Source organism: Arvicanthis niloticus, chromosome 13 (assembly GCF_011762505.2).
Source record: "Arvicanthis niloticus isolate mArvNil1 chromosome 13, mArvNil1.pat.X, whole genome shotgun sequence".
NCBI lineage: Eukaryota > Metazoa > Chordata > Mammalia > Rodentia > Muridae > Arvicanthis > Arvicanthis niloticus.
The window spans coordinates 6344790-6365863 of NC_047670.1; the positions used below are offsets into that span (position 1 = coordinate 6344790).

Sequence of the window (21074 nt, forward strand, 5' to 3'; positions counted from 1 at the left end):
AAGCTAATGTTTTAAAAATAAATAAATAAATTTTATTTGGTTAATAATTTTTTTTGGAAAGGAAAAGCAAAATTGATAAACCTTTAGCTAAACTAACCAACAATAAAATGTAAAGCCCCCAGTAAATACAAGCATGCTACCTGGGTCCGTATCTGTTCCTTGTGCCTCTTCTTGCTCTTTTCCTGTTGATTTTGTCCTATTCTGATGCGCTTGGCTTTGTCTTACCTGATTATCTTGATCATATCAACAGAGATGCATACTATTATTTTGTAATTAATGTAGAATACAAAATGGTATGTTCATTTTTAAAAAGGTAGTTCATTGAGGTATAATTTATATATCACAACATTTACTCATTTTATTTTTTTAATTGGATGTTTTATTTGCATTTCAGATGTAATCCCCTTTCCCCATTTCCCTCCCACCCAGGAACCCCCTATCCCATCCCTCCTCCTCCTGTTTCTATGAGGATATGCCCCCACCCACCCTCCCACTCCTACCTCCCCACTCATGATTTCCCACACACTGGGGTGTCCATCCTTCACTGGACCCAGGACTTCCTCACCTACCTATGCCTGACACTGTCATCCTTCCCTATAAATACAGCTGGAGCCATGGGTCCCTTCCTATGTGCTCCCAGGCTGGTGGTTTAGACCCCGGGGAGCTCTGGTTGATTGGTATTGTTGCTCTCCTCATGGGGCCCGAAAACCCTTTCTGCTCCTTCAGTCTTCTCTCTCATTCCTCCACTGGGAACCCCATGATCACGGAACAGCATTCCTAGTCAGAGGTCCTGTGTGCTCAGAGTGTGAGTCTGTCTTCTGAGCAATGTTTCTACATCCCTGGCTGCACAGTCCTCAGGGTTGTTCTCTTTTTAAAAATAGCTCAAGTGTTCTGTATATAATGCAATGAAGCTTCTACTGAGCCAAAACACAAATGATATAAGTGAGTCAGAAGATGGGGAAGGAGCCCAGCTAGTTTAAGCAGCACCTTCTCCCTCAGAAACATTAACAACTGTCTTAAATTAAGTAGATAAGAGAAAGAAAGTGGGGAGAGGATACAGAAATTAACTATCGTGTCATCTGTTTATGTCCTGAAGCTGTTATTAGTCTTTGCATCTTTGTGGTTTGTTGCCAGGAACCAAAACCAGGAAATTACCTGCTGTTCTGGAAAGCCTGGTCAGTACAAGGTTAAGAAAGGGTCTCCCTCTGATCCCAGGAACTTAAAGAACATCTGGTATTTCCTGGAAGCCGATACGCACAGTGAGATGGTCTTACTTAGACAATGAGGATTCGATAGTGGGATGGCCCTAGGCAATGACTCTTGCCTATGAAGACCCCCATACTAGGGAGACCCTTCCTCAAGTCTCAGAAAATCACGACCACCCAAAGATCACAAGAAACTATGCCTGGATGCAATCAGCAGGGGCTTTATTAAGGAAATTGGCTGGAGGTCAAACCACAAGCTCTCTAGCTCCAAGAGCAAGGTTTGGCCTCGAATGGCGGTCTAAGGGGTCTTTTATAGCATGGGGTGGGGAAAGAAAGGCATTTTTTTGCACGGTTACACATGATTGGTTGCATTTTCGCGAGGTTACACGTGATTGGTTGTTTTACAAATTTTGAACATAGCACTGGGAAGACCAAGGGAGGGAGGGGTAACCAAGAACAGTGAAACATTCCAGAGAAACCCACCCTGAAAGGTTAATGGCCATGGAAATTACTCAGTACAATCATTTTCTCAAAAATGTGGTCTTACCAAGTCACTGTCCCCTATACCGTCATTACAAAATATTTCTCACTTCCTCCAGTCACAGCCCCACCTAGATGGCTTGTATTTTTTATGGTCAGGAATGTGTCTTCCTGCTTTGGGTCTTTTCCACCCATAGGCGGGCCTACTGCCTGAGGCTTGATTCAGGGGATAATGTCCTCCACCCAGAATGTGCCCCGGGGAAAGTGAAGGCCTGAAATCTTATTTTCAGTTCCTCGTTCTGGAATCTGCACTTTTTTGCCCAGGTCTAAGGGCAAAGAAATCTACACATATTTCATAAAATGGCCTTTATAATTTTTCACTCTACACCTAAACTTTCCATTTTGCTGTGTCTTTATAACCTGACCCTGAAAGAGAGCTTGGTCAAAACCCCAGACTTGCTCTCCTCCTTTGTATCTCTTGTCCCTTCATTCTTTCGCCCCCTTCTCTAGGGTCTCATCGAATCCCCGTGGGCAGGGTAGTTTGTTTTATTCTTGCTAAGCTTGCAAGCTTTACCACACTATCTACTGTGTGTAGTAAGACAGATGTCATTGTGAAGTCTAACCCCCTTGCTAATTCAGTTTCCACTAAGTAAGCCAATGCTCTGATTCTGTTTTCCAAGGAATAAAATATTACAATCAGGATTAAGCTGTTCCTCCCTGTAGTCCGGACACCACGGCGTGAGGTGGATGAAGTTTTGCATGGGCAGGAGGTCCCTCTTCAGCCATCTTGGTTATAGGGCTTTATCACCCTGCCCATCTTGCTTTCCCACTCTGGAGGATCAGGAACTATATGAGCGATATTGACACCTGCTCAAATGACAGCAATCGTGTTCCCTGAAGTTGGCCACCCTGAGACAGCAGTGTCTTGGCTGTGGCTGCAGGGAGCATCCCCTTTGACTCTCAGCACTAGCTTGGGCTTGTTCTTATACTATCTCGGATGTATATCTTACAACACAAAGCCTGAGGTCTCCCACTGCAGCCCTGAGTATCCCAGAATGTGCCATCTTGTGACAGTTTTTCTAGGCTGAGAATGCTTTGCCACAGTGGCCTGTCATAGCCTCAGCCCTGAGATTTAGGGTCGTTGGCTTTTGTCATGCCTCCTTCACTCCAAAATGTCAACAGGGATTCATTTCAAAGTATTTTTGTTTCTTTCAGGGTAATATCATTTATAGTTTAAAAAAAGGAACAACTTCTTTGTTGTACTTTGGCATTTTAGAGACTCAGTTCATATATTACCTGGAGCCTCAATGATAGACAGGAGCTGGTCTTACCCAGAACTAAACAATGGAAACATAATGAGACCATATTCATAGTTTTTAATTTCTCAGGAATTACACATTAAAAAAAAAACAGAGGGCTTAGGAACATGGCTCAGCTCAGGTTCGGTCCTCAGCACCCACATGATACCTTACAAGTGTCTTTAACTCCAGTTCCAGAGCATCTGTCACCATCACACATGCAGGAAAGACAGCAATGCACATAAAACAAAATTTAAAACATAATTTAATTTAAAAAAACAACTTTGAAACATAAAAAAGAAATAGAATAAATTTCCAATAATGTGTTTTGTTTAATGCAATTAATTTAAAATAGTATTTCTGCATACGATCAATATACAATTATGTAGACTTTAATTTTTCTCAAAGCCTACTTTTAATAGGGGTTCTTAAATGCTTTAAACTCTCTAGCCCACCACACACCAAAGGTAGTAGACAAGAAAGGTTATTAGGATACAGGGGAAGTGGACCTGTTTAGAAATTATTGTTTGGAGTAAATCAGATATGTGTTACCAGGAAATCAGCAGTTCAGTTCACAGAAATCAGCAGCAGCCGCTCAATCCACTCGCAAACACTTCAGGGGTATATCAGCAGTTCAGTAGACACAGGCTCCAAACTCTCTGTGGTGCCTCTCTCAACAAAGTGAAGATCAGTGAACACTTGAGACCAAGGAAGCGTTGCTGAGGTAGCTATGCAAGCAAGCAAGCCCCTGCCACTGTTCACTAAGTCCTATTTATACTCCCTCCAAACATCACGTGCCCTCCACGGGTCTTACCTCACCACACGTCTTCAGTCTGTATCAGCTAACATCATCATTCTGCCAACTGGCCCAAGTCCCCGGACACAGCAAGAAGCTGCCAGAGCAGCACCAGAAGTTTTTTGGTGCATTTGTTTTTATGAACTCATGACAAGCGGAGCTCAGCAATGAAATGTAAGGTGAGACAATACATGTGTGTTGTTAGCGCAGAATTTCATCCATCGTCCTTTCACGTGTTTGCTTTAGCAAAACATCCTTTCACCTGTGTCCACTTCAAGAAAACACCCCTTCACGTGTCTGCCACAGCAAAACACCATCCGACCCAACTGACTTTCCAAAGAAACCGGAAGTTTCCACTTCACAATTATTAATGAAATATTTTACAGTTCTCTACACCAAGTCTTTGAAACCCAATGGGTATCTTACATTTAGAGTGCATCTCAGGTCGGCTGCAAATTTCTACCACAGATGGTTTTCCTAGCTCTGGCAACAGCAATGCATCCCTGTAGTGCTAGGGCTTCAGAAGCCAAAGCAAGAGGAAGGAAGGTTAGCCTGAGGCATAAAGTGATCTCGTGTGCCGCACAGTGAGGCTCTGACTCAGAACTTCAGGCAGAGAAAACAAGGGAGGGAAGCAGAAAGACAGAGAGACAGAGACATAAAGAAAACGTATTTACAAAAGGCAGAGCCAAGTTATTGAAATTCTACAGTATTTCTAATAAATGTATTGAGAAACAGTTTTTAATTAGCTAAAATTAAACATAATTAAAATCTACTCTAAACAAGCTTCTTTCACAGGTCTGACAGAGACTGTGTAGACCCAGAAGGCTAGCTGCACCATCAGGCCTGTGGATCCTGTGTTTAATCAGGTGGAAGACAAAGCAAAGCATCTCAAATCTTACTCTTGAGGCTTAACATTTTAAATGTCTACAGTGATTCTTGTTTCTGCTTGGGGTATTGCTGTGGTTTAGATGGGTCCCTTCAAAGTTCACAGTAACAAAGAACCCTCAGATGCACATGGTAATCGTATGCAGGAGCAGGACCTCCAGGAGGTATGATTACAGAGGTCCTGGGTGTGAAGCTGTCTAAGAAGGGGGATCCCACTTACTCACACTCCAAGCTCTAAGGTTACTGTGCAGCAAGAAACCCTCGCCAGCGTCAGCACTGTGCACATGGACAGTCTAGCAAACTGTAAGTCAAATTAGGTCTTTTGTGATTTATCCAGTCTCAGGTATTGTTACAGCAGCAGAAAATGGATTGTCAGTTTTGCTGAATCTTATTAAGCTGTAACTTTATCCTTCTGTCAGATTTTAAGTTTGACCATTATTTCTTCCAGAAAGTTAGGCAGAGCCTTTTGTAAATATGTTTTATCCGGTTCCCCCTAACTCACTTATCTGGCCCAGCCACCCCAGGCTAGGACTCCAACTGCTAGGTGGCTTAATATGATCCTACAATGCACTCTTTCTCTGTTCTTTTCAATTTGCCCCGTCTCTTGTTGTTTTGTCTGTTTGCAGTTGTATCTCTTGCTGTGCCTTTGCTTACACCTCTTTTCCTCTGCAGTGACTTAGCTGTTAATACCTCCGTTGGTAGGCTTTTGTTGTTGTTAGATACATACACATTTTTATTCAACAGTTAATTTTTTTATCTCCAATAACTATAATCATCAAAATCAAGCCAACTGAACACTAAATCCTTAATTGTCCGGGTTGTTGAAATTAGTGGCTGTTTGAGGTAGTTTTTCCCCCCAGTTGCTATAGGTTTAATGTCTAGCATTTCACCTTGCGTTTTTTTTTTTTTTTTTTTTTTTTTTTTTTTTTTTTTTTTTTTTTTTTTTAGACATCTTCTCCTTAGCCCATCTTCCTGCATGAATGAAGTTTACAAACAAGCTCCCACACGTTCAAATTTCGTAAGATCACTATTCCCACCACTGAGGTCCTGCTCTTGTGACCCAAACATGTCCTTTAAAGGGCCAACTGACAAAACCCATTTGGGTGGTTTGAATAATCTTGGCCCAGGGAGTGACACTATTAGGTGTGGCCCTGTTGAAGTGGGTCTGGCCTTCTTGGAGGAAGTGCGTCAGTGTGGGGATGGGCTTTGAGACCCTCCTCCTAGATTCCTGAAAACAGTCTTCTTCCAGAGGCCTTCAGATCGATGTAGAACCCTCAACTCCTCCCAAGCTACGCCTTCCTGGATGCTGCCACGCTTCTGCCTTGATGATAATCAACTGAACCTCTGAATCTGTAAGCCAGCCCAATTAAATATAGTCCTTTAGAAGAGCTGCGTTGGTCATGGTGTCTATTCACAGCAGTAAAGCCCTAACTAAGATATCCACCATCATGGAGGTAGGATTGTAAATGTGCCCTAGAGGACATTCAAACATTTATTCTATAGATTACTCCTTCCTGTACAGATGAATCTACCTGTCTCTATAACAGTCTCTTTTCTAGGACCCTTTCCCAACAAAAATAAACTCACCAAAATCATCTGGCTCTGTCCAGTTCTCCTTCAGCGAGCCAGGTCACTAGGTGTGTTTACCACATGGGTCTCCTTTCTCTTAGGCATCACTGTCCAGTGCTGTCTTTAGTTCAGTGTCTAAGTTAAGTCCTGTTGCTTTACTCCAACACTCTTGTTTCACTTTTGCTTCACAGGCTTGGTCCAATCTGATAATTATTTAAGGGCAGAAGGTAAATCCTGTCAATCTATTGGTTGTTGTGCACTGAGGAAATATTGACAGACTGCTTGCTGTATATGAGAGATTTTGAAGAGCCCTGGAAATAGACTACTAAAGACATGGAGCCTCACCCCTCACCTTACCATAGACCATCAGGAGAAAGCCCTCAGGTTAGGTGTGTGATACAGAGCATGAAAAAAAAAATGCCATGAGAGTAAGCAGGGTGGGGAAAAAAAACCAAACAAGTATACAGGGAGAAGATTTTAAAAGTTTCCCAAGATAGAAAATTTTAGCCAGAATTTAGAGAATGAGGAGAATTTGGTATGTATGCTCTGCGGGGCAGAAAGAATGCCAAGCACCTGTGGCAGAATGGGAGCCCTGGGATCATCCAGCACAACACTCAGACTTCCAAACCGGAAACAAGTGGTCAAAGACTGTGTACGTGAAGCCTGGGACTCTTCCCAATCCACAGGCAGCGTTGTTCAAATGGGTGGAGGAAACACCAGAACACCATACATCATGGGATTTGACACTTAACTGCTATGATATGGCATACATGACACCTAAGTTTATAATTTATTTTCATTTAAAGATAATTATAGGAAAAATTTTACTCAAGATATATATTTTTTAATTGGCAGGATTTTAATATATTTGCAAAGTGCATGCTGTGAAGTGTTTGGATTTTGTTTTTTGTTTTGTTTCTGTTGAAGTACAAAAGAACACAAAACAGAAGAGAATGAGCAGTGTTGGGAGCAGCCTGCAAGTGCTGATCACACCCTGGAGAGTCCTGCTCAGCACACTAAGCTGTCACTGCCTTCAGGTATTTGGGGAGATTCACCCACTGCCCCACTCAAAACTCAATTGGCAGAATGAACATCAATTAAAGGAAAGCTCCCTGAAGATTTTCAGCTGTGAAACTATGTATACATAGACTCACTAAAACAAGTCTGTTCTAGCCATGTATGTGTTTTTACTGCAGGTGACCTGGATGCACACAGCTACCTTGTATTTGCATAGACATTTTCCCCTCACTTATGCTAGGTATTCCTTGGGATGGCTTATAAATTGGAATATGTATTAAATGTCAGTAAAATTCAGTTTGCTTTCAATGCATATATACAAAAAACAAAACAAAAGTCAACTATGTACCAGGGCTAGAAACACAGTGGTAAATAAAGCAGGTAGACAAGTCCCAACTCCATCAACCTGGAAGAATCTCCTATAATGCTACTGTCCCCTTTCCATCCCTGACTGTAGCTTAACTGTTACTTTAAAGACAATAATTCATATAAAACAGGTCTCTGCTAATTTCTGATCTTTGCAAAAGCATTTATGTCTTATGTGCAGTTCAATAACTTAGGTGTCAAATTTTTCACATTGTAGCTTATGTGGCCCAAGCTGCCAGCTGCTTGAAGTCATCGTCTTCCTCTGCCCTCCTGGAAGATGCTAGAACAGAAGAGGGAAGAAAACCAGTCATTAGTCTTAATCAGCAATTAGTCATTAGTCATTAGTAGTCATTTCAGCATAGAAAAGACGTAGGAATTACATATAATTTATAAACATCAGACATAACTAAGTACTGAAAGCACAGACCTGGCTACTATCTTAGGAACCTAGGAGAGCACAGGTCTAGGGGCAGGAAACAGACCTGCTCGAGACCGGTGCATGGAGGAGGGCATGCTGGCCTTCCTACTGGGCTGTGCTGGGAGGGACGAGGAAGGCACACTTGGAAGCTCCAGGCTTGTCATCTTCTTATTCAATTCTTCCTGCTCCAATTCCTCAAGTTCTGCCAGAAGCTCATCCTGAACACGGAAGAAAGAAAGAATTACAGAGCTCATGTTTCAGGGGGTGGGTTTCCCTAAACAGAACAAGGAGAACATCTGCTACCTGATTGATATGTGGGAACCCAGTGAAACGGAATATTTATTTTAAAACTAATCTTTTTTTTTTCTTTTTTGCAACACTGAGCAATGATTAGAAATGAATATTTTGGGTTGTACAAATTTGTCGTAGTTGATCTTATAATACTTCAGTAAACAGCTATTCAAGTAACTTGTGCTGAATATATAATCTCCTCCGGTTCTGGAAATTCACACCGTGATTGTTAGTTTTCCAGTATGCTCATTTTTTCTCTCTCCTGTTGAGAATTTCTGAAACTTTAATTAGAGGAAATAAATATTTATACTTGAGTTAATGCTATTGAAAATAAAACCGGCATACCAAAAAATATATTGTACAGAAATTTTAAAAAAATAGCATAGTTCTTTTATCAAATCATCCAAGTCAATGTAAATTGTGTGTTTAGGTGATTTTGTTCTCAGTGCCGGGGATGGGACACAGCAGTTCACGCTATACAAGCACTCAACCACTGGACTATGTACCCCGCTCATGTGTTTGTGTTAGGAAAACTTCAAAACTAGTGTAGTGTATTTTTTTTTTCTTTATAGTGGCTCCTCAAAGTCTGGCTCAATAGCACCTGTAGAACTCTAATGGCAGCTGAGACCTTATGGATATGGGTCACCTCTTGCCTAATCTGAGATAGTGCACACCTACCTAACTTGCGAAGCTCTCCAGCTTACATCAGCCTGCCAGAAGTGAGCAGGAATCCAAAGAAAATTTCATTATGTGTCAGAGGTTGTCAGAGATAGAAACTGTAGAGAGACAGAAGGTAGAGAGAGGCTTGGTCTAACTTAGGCAGGACCAGGTTTATTCACAGCAAGGGGGCATCTTTGTCACCCATGTGTGAAAATGGGCAAAATGCCTACAGAAGATGGACGGTGGCCCCCCTCATAGGGGCGGAAAAGACCAGATCATGTATGTTACATTTCCTCTCATTGGTCTCAAGGGAAGCTAGAAAGTGTAGTCTTTCAACAGGGAACTATCGGAAAAGATCTATCATAACTGTATATCCATCCAATTATTTATTCACCCATCACTCAACAGATTTACTGAGATGGCATTCCTGGTCAGAGCAAGGGTAAATCAGTATGCCCTACATCAAGGGGGAGCCTATGCTTGAATGTATGCATATATGCATGCACCTTGTATTTGATTGTCTTGTTGCTGTTATTTGTTTTGACATAGATATATATATCTCAGGCTGGCTTTGACACCGCTACGTGGCCCAAGGTTGACCTTGAACTCAAAACTCTCATGCACTTCTACATCCCGACAGTAGTATTTTAGGCTTTGCAGGTCAGATACCTCCTTAGTAACAGATCTTATTTCTTATTTCCTATAGTTCAAGAGAGCGCACATCATCCTTAGAGGGTTACACAAAGATAGCCAGGACGGACTTACAGGCTGTATTTTGCCAATGCCTTACACATATTGTCTAATAAACGCATGTGTAGCACATGTGTACCAGGTGCCAACAGAGGTCAGAAGAGGCATCAGATTCCATAGAACTTGCAGTGCAGAGGATTTTGATCCACTCTGAATGCTGGGACCAGAACCGCACGTCCTCTACAAAGGTAACAAGTTTTCTGAACCTCTCTCCAGTCCCAGACCCAAACCATTTTTTGGCATCACCAGCAGCAAACTGCCATTTTCTAAGATGCCATAGGCCACATCTTGACCTGTTAGACTCATCCTGCCATAGGACCTAGAAACAGGAAGCTGGGCTACTCAGGCCCTTGGGAGTGTGCCTAACAATGTCCTCATCCTGGATATGTGTAGGAATGGAATCACTAAGATTCTCATTGTGGGCACCACCAAGGTAACTATAGTCTTCCTGGACTGATTAATACAAATGGAATGGGAGTGTAAATAATACCACTGCACAATTACACAATTACTTGTTTTATAGACTGAGTAATGAACGCAAGCAGCCTAACTCCTAATTTAACAGCCACAGAGCCCAATCCATCTGCTGCTTACAGAGTGACACCGTCTGCTCTGTTTGGCCAGATGTGAGAGCACATGATCCCTCATAATGCGACTATTTATACTGCAACCATTAAAAGTCACTAACTTTACATAATCACAGGCTGTTTTCTTTTTCCTTAATAGCTGGAAACCTAATTAAGAAGCTGTTTCCCAAACTAGTCATCTTTCCTTGAAGTCAGCTACTAACACCTCATTTCCCTCCTTGAAATCTCACTTCCAATAAATATCATTTATCTGTTCAGCAACGAGCAAACCGTCTGCTCTCCGTGAGAGGAGGCTGCCCTCCATAGCAGCCACAGTTCCACATTCTTTCGTAGTGCACCTACCTCATCGAAGCCATCAGCAAACTGAACCCTTTGAGAAAATGCTTCAGAGATTTCTTGGGCAACGTCTTGCTGCTCTGTGATATCTTGCATCAAGTCATCAATTTTGTTGAGATCCCTGGGAAGCATTTTGTTGGGATTTTAGGATTTCATCTTACAATTATGAATCTAGACTTGATTCCATAGGAAAAGCAGTTAATGTCACATATATTCTTTAACCACTTCAACACCATAAAATTCCTGATCCAACATTCATCAATTCAAAAAAAATCATTTTCTTGTCAAAACTTTAGTAATCCCACACAGTTACATGCATTTTCAATATTACCTTCTACCTCCAAGAATCACTAAAATAACTGTGATTAACATTATTTGTGGATCAATCTGGGAAGTGCATGTAGCAGAGTGTGTGTGGTGCCTCTGTGTGCTTCGTTCCTGAGGACGGCCGTGACAGAGACGACAAGGCAGCTCTCGGCAGCCATTCCTGAAGCAACCAAACGCTGGAACTTTCTGTAAGACAGTGGCTCTGGAATGCTTGCTCCTTGAAGGTTTTCCCCTATAGACAATGTGTGGGAGCTAAATTGGAAGGATTTGACTCAGCATGCCCTCACGGAGGCCAATGAAGGCAAATGAAGGCAGGCAGGTCCAGGCTCAAGACAGCTGCATGAAGGTTAGTCTCAGTGGACGGGCCACGTTCCATCTTGTTTTTATAACAGTGTTTCTGAACCACTCCTACAGCTCGGAACCAGGCAGGCTGATTAGCTGGAGGGAAGCAATGGGGCCTCCATTCTTGCGCATCTGAACTTATCTCCAAAAGCACAGTCCTGTCTGATGCTTCTAAGGGACCTGGAGACACAGCCAAACTATGCAATCCACTTCAGTCAGCAACCAGCTTACCACAACCATGGGGGACTGGGAGTCCAGCCACTTGCTAACGATCTCTGCAGTGACAGAATGGCAGCTGCTTAATGAGTTAGTATGCAAGGCAAGAAGATGCTCTTGAGATAAACACAACCCCAGGCACTATCGTCACCTCTTCCCATCCTCTGGAACCGTGTCTGTTCCTCTTATGCTCTCTTAGACAGGAGTCTACTCTCACTGTCCCTAATCAGCAGAGGACCAGGTCCCAGGTCTGCATTTCCCACTGTGAATGCAGACCGAGTGCACCTTACCGGATCTCAGACTGGAGCAGAAACTGTGTCCCACCTATCTAGAATCTCAGTGAATTTCACACCAAGCAGAGGAAGTAAGCAAGAACTTACAGCTGAGGAAACTGTGGGAATGAGATTACCACCAGAAAACTACAAACCCTGGTCCCTGTAATGTGTGTCAGTGGTTTTCAACTATAAGGAAGTGTCAGCCCCAGCCTGGAGAACTTGGTTAAAAACAAAAGGTCTAATATCTGTCTTGTCCAGGGAGGCATGTTCGTGAACAGCTTAGATAATTCTGATACCCAACAAAGTCTGTCAAATGCTATTCCACAGTTCTAACACCTTCGCTGATGTTAGCATTGTTAAAATTATAGAATTACAGTTGAATTTCACAAATGAACTGAGAAATATTGAAAGCATGATTCATATATATATATATATATATATATATATATATATATATATATATATAATTATGTCCTGTAAGTTTTAAACTACCTCTGAGAACACATTCCATCCAATAGTGACCTAGTTCTACCAAAATCACCATACAATTTCAAAGACTCTTCTCAGCACTAAGACCAAGGAGTCTGGGTCACTCACATGTTTTCGTGAACCGCTTTCATGGCCTTGGCAGCAAAACCCATGTTCCGTAAGACCTCAGTGTTGGTGTGTGAGTTCTCTAGCGCTTCTCGCTGGAACTCAATGGTGGAAAGGGTGCCGTCAATCTGAGTGAGCTGCTTCTCAAACCTCTTCTTTCTTTTCAGTGCCTGCAAGGCAGCTAAATCAGGAAGAAACCAAGGTTTGTATCAGAAGAAACAGCTACACTTACTGAAGGGGTTCCGACCAAGCATGATGCATGGCGGCAGATCTGCTGAAACCTGAGGACAACCTGTAAATGACACTTACGGGGAACATCTGTCGCCAAGTCTCTACATCAGCTATTCTCTCTCAAACACCCTGAGATTCTTTCTTCCAAGTGTAAGAGGATGGGAAGTCAACTTTCATATTCACAAAATATGCCACAGAAATATTTGTGCCAGTGCTGGATTTGGGAGAGAGCATTGGTTAAAAACATTAAGAAAAGCCATACAATAGTAAAAAGAAAACCAGTCTTCACAAGAGGAAAGGAACTTAATGACTGTCAAATCTAGCCTTGCTTTCTTAAAGGGTCTTTAAGACCCTTTACCAAGACCCAAAGAAGAGAAGTGACTTGCTTAAAGGCAGGCAGGTTCCGGAGGCTGGAACCTAAAGTTCTGAGCTCAACACCTTGATTTGAACTGGGACGGCCCTAAGGTTGCATGTGACGTCAGAGTCCATGAAATCAATACAGCTGCCGCGCTGCTCAGGAGCTCGATGGCCCTTGACTACAAGTAATGAGCGTTCACCAGTGTATGAATAGGCTCTATTTTTCTTTTTTAAGTGACTGTAGGCATCACTTTTTTTTTTTTAGCCATCCAATGAGTATTCTCACCAAACACAGAATCCTCCAAACTCCCCACACCCAGGACTGGGAAGGTCAGAATTCATTCTTGTTTCTGAGGCATGGGGCTCAGGCGTCCTAGCCGGCACAAACCCCACCTCCCACCTCCTCCTCCTCCTTCTCGCCACAGGCTGTGGGGATGGCACTGACTGCAAACGGCCATGCACAGACCAGAGCCGCACTTTTCCTTGCAGTCCACGTGCCTGGTGCTGCTGAGGGTCGCATAGGCATTCTAGTTGATGGTGGCCCATACTTAGGAAGCGGCTGGCTGTCCCTGGCCTGATCTCGGTCTCCACCACCTTCTTTGAGATGATGCCGCGGGCTCAACTCCCACAGTCTGGCGGTGAATCTGCTCACTGTAGCACAAGGAGTTTCGGGCCTTCAGATTACTAAGGTCAGCGCTGTGCCATCTGGTTCCTCCTTTTGAACATGAAGTTCCGCAAGACCATCCAGTGCAGATGTGCAGACATGGCGGTGCCTCTTCCCGCTTTGGCGGCTGAATACTTTTGTGTTGTAGAATCAGGTCTTCCTTCAGCTCAAGAAAATGGCCTTCTGTTATTTTGTTGTTGTTGTTGTTCCTTCTCCATTGTTTCTATGAACTTTTTTCTGAATCCCTTATTTGTTTTTATTTAATTAGCTACATCTTTGCCCCCTTAGTGAACATTGTCTTGTTGGTTAGTTGGTTGCTTGGTTGCTTTCTCTCGTTTGAAATCCCTGTAAGTCTCAATACTGGCTTTTTGGCTCTGTCCTAAATATAGTCAACATGTCTGTATTTGATAGTTCTAGGGTGCCTTCTTGACTTTGTTTTCTAGATTCCTAGCTTAGCTTCAGCTATATACACTTCTGCTGACTTTTTAAAAATCTTTTTTGTTTGTTGTGGGATTAGTTTGCATTTCAGTTTTATAAGTTAGGCACAGTAGTTGCTTCTCATCCACACTGAACTTGTACAGATTTTTTTTAACATGGTTACAGGAACACAAGTTACCAAAGTATATAATTTGCTTGGGGAACTCTCATCCTCATTAAATTATCTGACAAAGACCTACAGATACACGTGGAACATTCCTTATGCCTCTGGTCTTGAGCCTGGTATCAATGTGCACTTCTGAAGCCCTCAATTCTTTTGTTGCAATGTTACTGACTTCTCTGAGTGCCTGAGAGGTACACACCTTGAAGGCTACTTGTGGATGTGCTTAAGAATATTCATGGTGCATGCTGACACCTCCTTGATAACAGAACATCCCTTATTGTTCTCAAGGTGCTTCTTTGCAGGAGACTTTCTGCTGGATTCAAGTCAGAAAGAAGCTGTTTGTGCTGTCTGAGACAGGGCCTAGTGTGCTCCCGGCTGGCACTGAACTTTGGATTTTCCTTATTCTGCCTTCTGTGTTGATATTAGTACATACCGCCACAACTTGGGTGGTGTTTTTAATTTCTAAGAATGTTTCCCAGCCTTCTAGTTGCCGACTACGATGCTCTTGCTTTATAGATACAGCAGCCTCCTCAGTCTTCCTGCATGAAAACATAACTTTGGTTTTTAAAATCTTTTATTCCCAACATTCTCTCTTTCCCGGGCCCATCGCTTGCTTTGCTTATTATGATACTTTTTGTTCATACAGCTGCCTTCTCTCAGAACTCTCATCGTCTTCTACAGGTTCACATTTGTCAATTAAAGATTAGAGAATAGTTTGCTGTGTGTTCTTATGATATAAAATAGCTCTCAGAGAAGATTGTGCTTCCATGGAGGAAGAGTCATGCCTTCCTGCCATGGCAGGGCATAATACACAGCTGGTGATTCCTGCATGTGGGGTTAAAGGCTTCCCTCTGAGTTTGCCACCTTTTTGATTTCTTTGAAAATCCTAAGGTTCCTCTGTGCTCCCCTGCACACTGCTCAACCTGCCCAGCTGGAGGACAGTGTCTCTGTTTCCCTTTTGGGAGTCAACTTTCACATTTGGAACCCTTGATAAACAGCATAAAGAGAACAGGTCTTACTTGTATAACCTGTCCTTTAGGGACTGTTTAGTACTATTTTTTTTTAAAAAATTAACTGGTCTAAAGTCCTTGTTATAATATCACACTTACATAGGGCTGAGCACATTAATGACCAGGCTGGGAGAGGGACTCTCAGCACACAGCGAGAAAGGACAGATGACCCTTTTCTTATCACTCAGTGCATGGATTCAAAACTACTCTTGATCTATGGCACCCGTCTGTGGTCATTTACAAAGCCTGTTCCACCCCACCTCTCCTGTGCTTATAAGCCCTTTAAAAAGATATATATATATATATATATATATATATATATATATATATATATATATATACTGTTGTTGTTGTCTTCAGACACATCAGAAGAGGGCATCAGATCCCATTACAAATAGTTGTGAGCCACCATGTGGTTGCTGAGAATTGAATTCGGGACCTCTGGAAGGGCACTCAGTACTTCTTAACCACTGAGCCATCTCTCCAGTCCAAGATAGAGCTCGTTATGAGCCTATTTCCTCAGCACCCACCCCAGCTGCTGGCACATAATTAACAAAATATGCAACAAAAACTAAGAATTCTATCTATTTCAGTATGGTGGCTAGAATAAGAAAGGCCCCATAAGCTCAAATATTTGGATACTTAGTCACCACAGAGTGGAACTGTTCGAAAGGATCAAACGGTTAGGAAGTGTGACCTTGTTGGAGGAACTACATCACTGGGGGCTGGATTTGAGGTTGCAAAAGCCTGTGACAGGCCTAGTTTCTTTCTCTCTGCTTTAGGCTTGGTGTGTAGAATCTCAGCTACTTCTCCAGTACCGGGTCTGTCTGTGTGCTGCCAAGCTCCACATCATGGAGTAAGCCTCTGAAATTGTGAGCCACCCCTATCAAATGCTTTATTTCATAAGAGATGCTTTGGTCATGGTGTCTCATCACAGCAAGAGAAAAGTGACTATGTCAGCCAGACTGGGGTTAAGTAATTTATGAGATTTAGATTTTCTGATTTAATCATCAAAGAATACCAAGAGAAAGCAATAGTATTAGCTTTACAGGAGGTGCAAGGAAAGAGTATTAATTGGAAAATGCCAAAACTTTCTGGATCTGTATAATAACAATACCATGAAAAACATACGGCCCTCAAGCTTGGAGTGGGAGTTTTCTGTGACTTGGCAAATATCTGCTCTTGGGAAAGTCATTCTCTTGTGTCAAAGTTCAGTTTGAGATTCTCGAGATTTATATTGAGACTGGGGAATTACAGGAATTAATGATACATTATGAGACTACCTTATATACTCCTTAACTAAATAATAATTATCTATATCACATTCCCAATAATGAGTTTGTACATCTTATTTGTAATTACCATTAATAAACTACCCATTGCTTCTAGGATGACTTCCAACATGAACACAATATAATAAAACATCTCCATATTTCCATAAGCACAACAGTCTCCTGAGAAGCTAAACTTCAGATCTCTACCCAACATTCTGGAAGTAGAATGCCAGTATGTCGCCACTCTCTTATCCAGCTGCTACAGGGTCTACGCTGATTGAAAACTCAGCAACATGTACAGTCACAAGGGTGGCCTTTATTTTTTAATGAAATGTTTAGGTTCCCATTAATAATTATGACATCTTTACTATTTTAAAAATCTACAGATTACACAGATTGCTCTTGAAAATCAGGAAAAACAATTTGATACAAGAGAAGCTTTGTGATCTGTTCCTATGACTTAATCCTACCTCAAGCACTTAATAACTTGGGTGTACATTGACCTAGATGTAGTGTGACCTTCTCTCTTCTTGCTAATGTTCCTCTCCCAGATGATGAAGAGTCACGCCCAGAGGACAGCAGAACACTGTTCTCTGGAATTTGTGCTTTCAAATCACTGGCTTCTTGTAAACTGTGTAGTTGTGGAGAACCACACCCAGCTGTTAGACATTTTGCTAGTAAGTATGGAAAATGTCTACTGTGGTGTCTGAACACTCAGATTCTGATCATAATGCCCACCTCCCTCATGTGCAGTCAGAATTCCAGAGATGGAGCTACAAACACAACCTTGCGCGGGTCATTTATCAGACATTATTTTATTTTGTTTGGAAAGTGCACCCTCTGTGTGTATGTGGAGGTCAGAACACAGCTTTCAAGAGCCAGTTCTTATCTTGCATCTTGTTGAGGCAAGAGCTCTGTCTTTTCCCTGCACTAGGCAACAGACTGATGCAGGCTCACCTGATGCTGGCTCACCTGACTCCTTTCCACTTCACATTCCAATATAAAGGCAGCCACATCGTAAATGCCTAAGCCAGCATATGGCTCCTTGCTTTCAAAACACTTGCGAGAAATGTGAAAAATTCCTCAAGAGTTGGCATCTCAGCTCCACACTATAATTCTCAAGTCTGAAAACTACAAATGAAAATGGGTGAAGCAGAGAGAAAGTCATTGAAAAGACCAGCTTAGTTTTCTCTCCTGTGAGAGAGATGATACAATCATAATAATGGAAAAAATGATGATAATATTAATAACAACAACAACAATAATAATAGTGCCACAGTAGCAAGAAATGGCACTCAACACAAGCCTCCAGCTCAGAACACCAAGAAGAAGACCTGAGACCCAGTGACATGCGAGTATAGCTCTGTCTTAGCAGATGCAGCACAGCTGGCTCCATCCACTGAGGCCACATAGCCATGTGTTCCAAAGAAGCAAGGCCTCTAGATGTGTGTTCAGAATAGAAATTTGAATTGTTTATCTTATTGCTGTGTGAATAAACCCAACAGCTTCTCCATGATTGAATCTGCTCCCAAGACACTTGAAAACCACTGTGGCTTTTTCCTGTCACCTTAACATTTCTCCCAGGAATTAAGACAAGAGCTGTCAGTTCCTAAAAGCCAAGAACTTAATCTCTCCATGAGATGGTTTTACATGAAGTGATGCTGCCACTGATGCAGCCTGAGTGGCCTTGACATTGGTTCCATGAATGATTTGAGAGAGAAACAGCTGTCCTTTTTTTTCAGGGTCAAACTAGTGCTGCAAAGTAAGCATTAATCTGGTTTGGCAAAGGCCCCTTTCAGAACCATGTAATTTAACTCACTTTGAAGGTATAATTCAATCTTCCAACCTCCTGCATGTGCTGTTGAGCAGCTGGTAAGACCTGGACAACATTCTTTCTACAACAAAGGCATCAATTGTAGTCTCTTCTGAGTGAGAAACAGCCAGAGGCTTGTCTCCTCCCTTAACAACAACATACCCTCAGCTAGGGACTGCAGAACAGTGCCTTGTAAGTAAGTGCACTGCTACCAGGACACCTGCTGGAACACTTCAACCACTCACTAAGGCTGAAATGTAAGAATTATCCATGCAATCCAAAATTAAACCAGACCTTTATAATTCCACTCTACCATGTTGCCAAAGAAGGAAGGTTTTCAACAATCAATGTTACATAATTCAAGACAGCACAAAGAATTGCCACTTGATTGTTTATAAGTAAGACAACTTGACTTTAAAGGTTAATCTATTCCCTCCATCCAAGTTGTGTAAACAGTGCCATTGTTAAACTATAAGAACCTTGGAGGGACCGACACATGCAGCCAGCACAGTTAACCTTTTTGTGAACTATACACGAGGATATGGTTGCCTATTTCTTGCCCAGGAGAAGCTGATGAACTAAGAACTAAATAATGAAGCTCCAGAAGCTCAGCCAGGTTATGAGTTTGCTCAAAAGACAGATGCAATCCAGAAACAATTATGTCATCTTCTGTTTTTACTGGAAAGTCTCACGACAATGTTTAATTGGGGAACTTTAGTATAAGTCCTATTCTTACACATATGCAAATTATGCATTAGGAAATGTCTCCAGTAGTGGTGGTGCATGGCTTTAGTTCACACAATACAGTTCAAACAGTTCTGTTCAAAGTCCACAGTTATATTCAAAATAGCTGAGGAAACAATATAAAAAATCGAGACTTTGGCTCAGGATCTTCCTATTATGAATTTCTCTGAACTTTTACACTTGCAAAAACATGCTCTTGGTTCATCCATTTCAATCTCTTAAGTACATGCTGAGTATATACCACAGGCCTGGCACTGTTAGGCTCTGAAGGACAAAGAAAGGTGACAAGTTCAGGAAGGCAAGACATGAAATGGGCACTTAATCACATATTCCTCATTTGATAAGCCATGTGTATTTATTTTGGATGGGGTGGGGATCAGTGAGAGAGGATTTGTCAATTACGTTAAAGGCCCTACAGAGAAACAGGGGACACGGTGGCATCTACTACTACTATGTAATGTGCTCTGTGCCCATAGATACTAACATATATAAATTACATTTGCTCTCTAGTGGTTAGAGAAGATACAGAGGAGAAAAATAAGAGATCTACAAGGCACACAGATATTTCAAAGCCCTGTACACATACATTCAACATGCGGATCAAGAAAATACATCAAAATCCTATGCACGTACACTCAGCATGCAGTTCAATAAAATGTGTGACTTCTGCCCAGTGCAAATCTCAGACCAATGTGAACTTTCTGGCTTGGATATACAGGACACCAGGAACTATATACCATGAAAAGCAGCAAATCACACCAGCTGTTTCCTAAGTATAACCTCCATATTTTCAGACATCTTTCCAGTAGTAAATGTCATACAGAATGTAAACAGCTTTAAAAACAGCTACACCACAACAGAGACGGACGTGACTATGTAGTGGGAGACCAGAGGAAAGAGAGTCAACCTGGAAAATATTCTGAGGCACAATCCCCAGGAAGTGGTCTATTCTGTAAGCAAGCCACTAACTCCAAACCAAATCTTATGTTTTAAAATACACAAGAACGACAAAATTGATTATTATCACACAGTGTAAACAGTTAGAACGCCAGGTTAAGCTAGTACATCCATCCTTCTTCAGGGAGAGAGGTGAGCACAAATGGACCAAGACAATTGAAATTATTTTCTGATAAAAATGAAGCTTCTGCCCTCATTCTCAAGATCAGACCATTCTAGCACCAGCTGATCAGGAGAGAACATTAAAAGAGATAAATCTAAGAGGGGAAGTTCATGATTCAGAAAAATGCTATTGACCCTAGTTCTCAACAACACAAGCACAAAAGATTAATTTCAAACACCCAGTAAAATTCTCATTCCTTACAATTAATGTCTTCAGAGGTCAATTACCAAGCAGGTGAAGCACTCAGTTATTAGAGCAACATACAAATACATTCATTAGAATCTACTTGATATTCTTTGTAAAAAAAAAAAAAAAAAAAAAAAAAAAAAAAAAAAAAAAAAAAAAAAAAAACCATTAATTGTTTGACTCCAGGCAGAATACGTAAGTGAATAAAACTGAAGTGTTTATTTTTATTTGCTAACAGTGTTATTTATAACCTCACAAATTAGTCAACTTTATGGATCAGCTATGACTTAAAATGTAGGGAAATTATGTGGGTATGAAACTAGTGAATATTACCAAAAAGTCTCAGGATTAGCAACTGTGCTTGACCTCCCAGGGGAGAGATGCTTACAGATGTAGTTTGTTTGTTTGGCATATATAACTTTTTTCATATGATTATTTTACACATATATAATATGGTTCCCTATTATAATAGTAAAAGGTATGAGAAGTTAGAGTTTTAACATCCAAAATGTTCATCAAGTACTTGATTATAATTTCATCAGCAGGGGCTGGAGGGATGGTTCAGTGGTCAGAGACCTGGCTGTTCTTCCAGAAGGCCAGGGTTCAGTTCACAACACTCAGTGACACACAGCTGTCTGTAACTCCAGATATAAATGCCACCT

General features: G+C 41.6%; 1 protein-coding gene across 1 annotated transcript in view; it reads right to left on the minus strand.

Moving 5' to 3' along the window:
* Window positions 1–2071: 2071 nt before the first annotated feature.
* Window positions 2072–21074, minus strand: part of Chmp4c (charged multivesicular body protein 4C) — a 31013-nt gene continuing 12010 nt past the window's right edge. Inside the window, exons 2-5 of the mRNA XM_034515929.2 lie at window positions 12416–12593; window positions 10665–10779; window positions 8099–8252; window positions 2072–7896 (exon numbers count right to left, since the gene is read on the minus strand). Of these exons, the coding sequence (XP_034371820.2) occupies window positions 7835–7896; window positions 8099–8252; window positions 10665–10779; window positions 12416–12593 (509 nt within the window). The 3' untranslated portion in view covers window positions 2072–7834. The remainder of the gene's footprint in view (window positions 7897–8098; window positions 8253–10664; window positions 10780–12415; window positions 12594–21074) is intronic.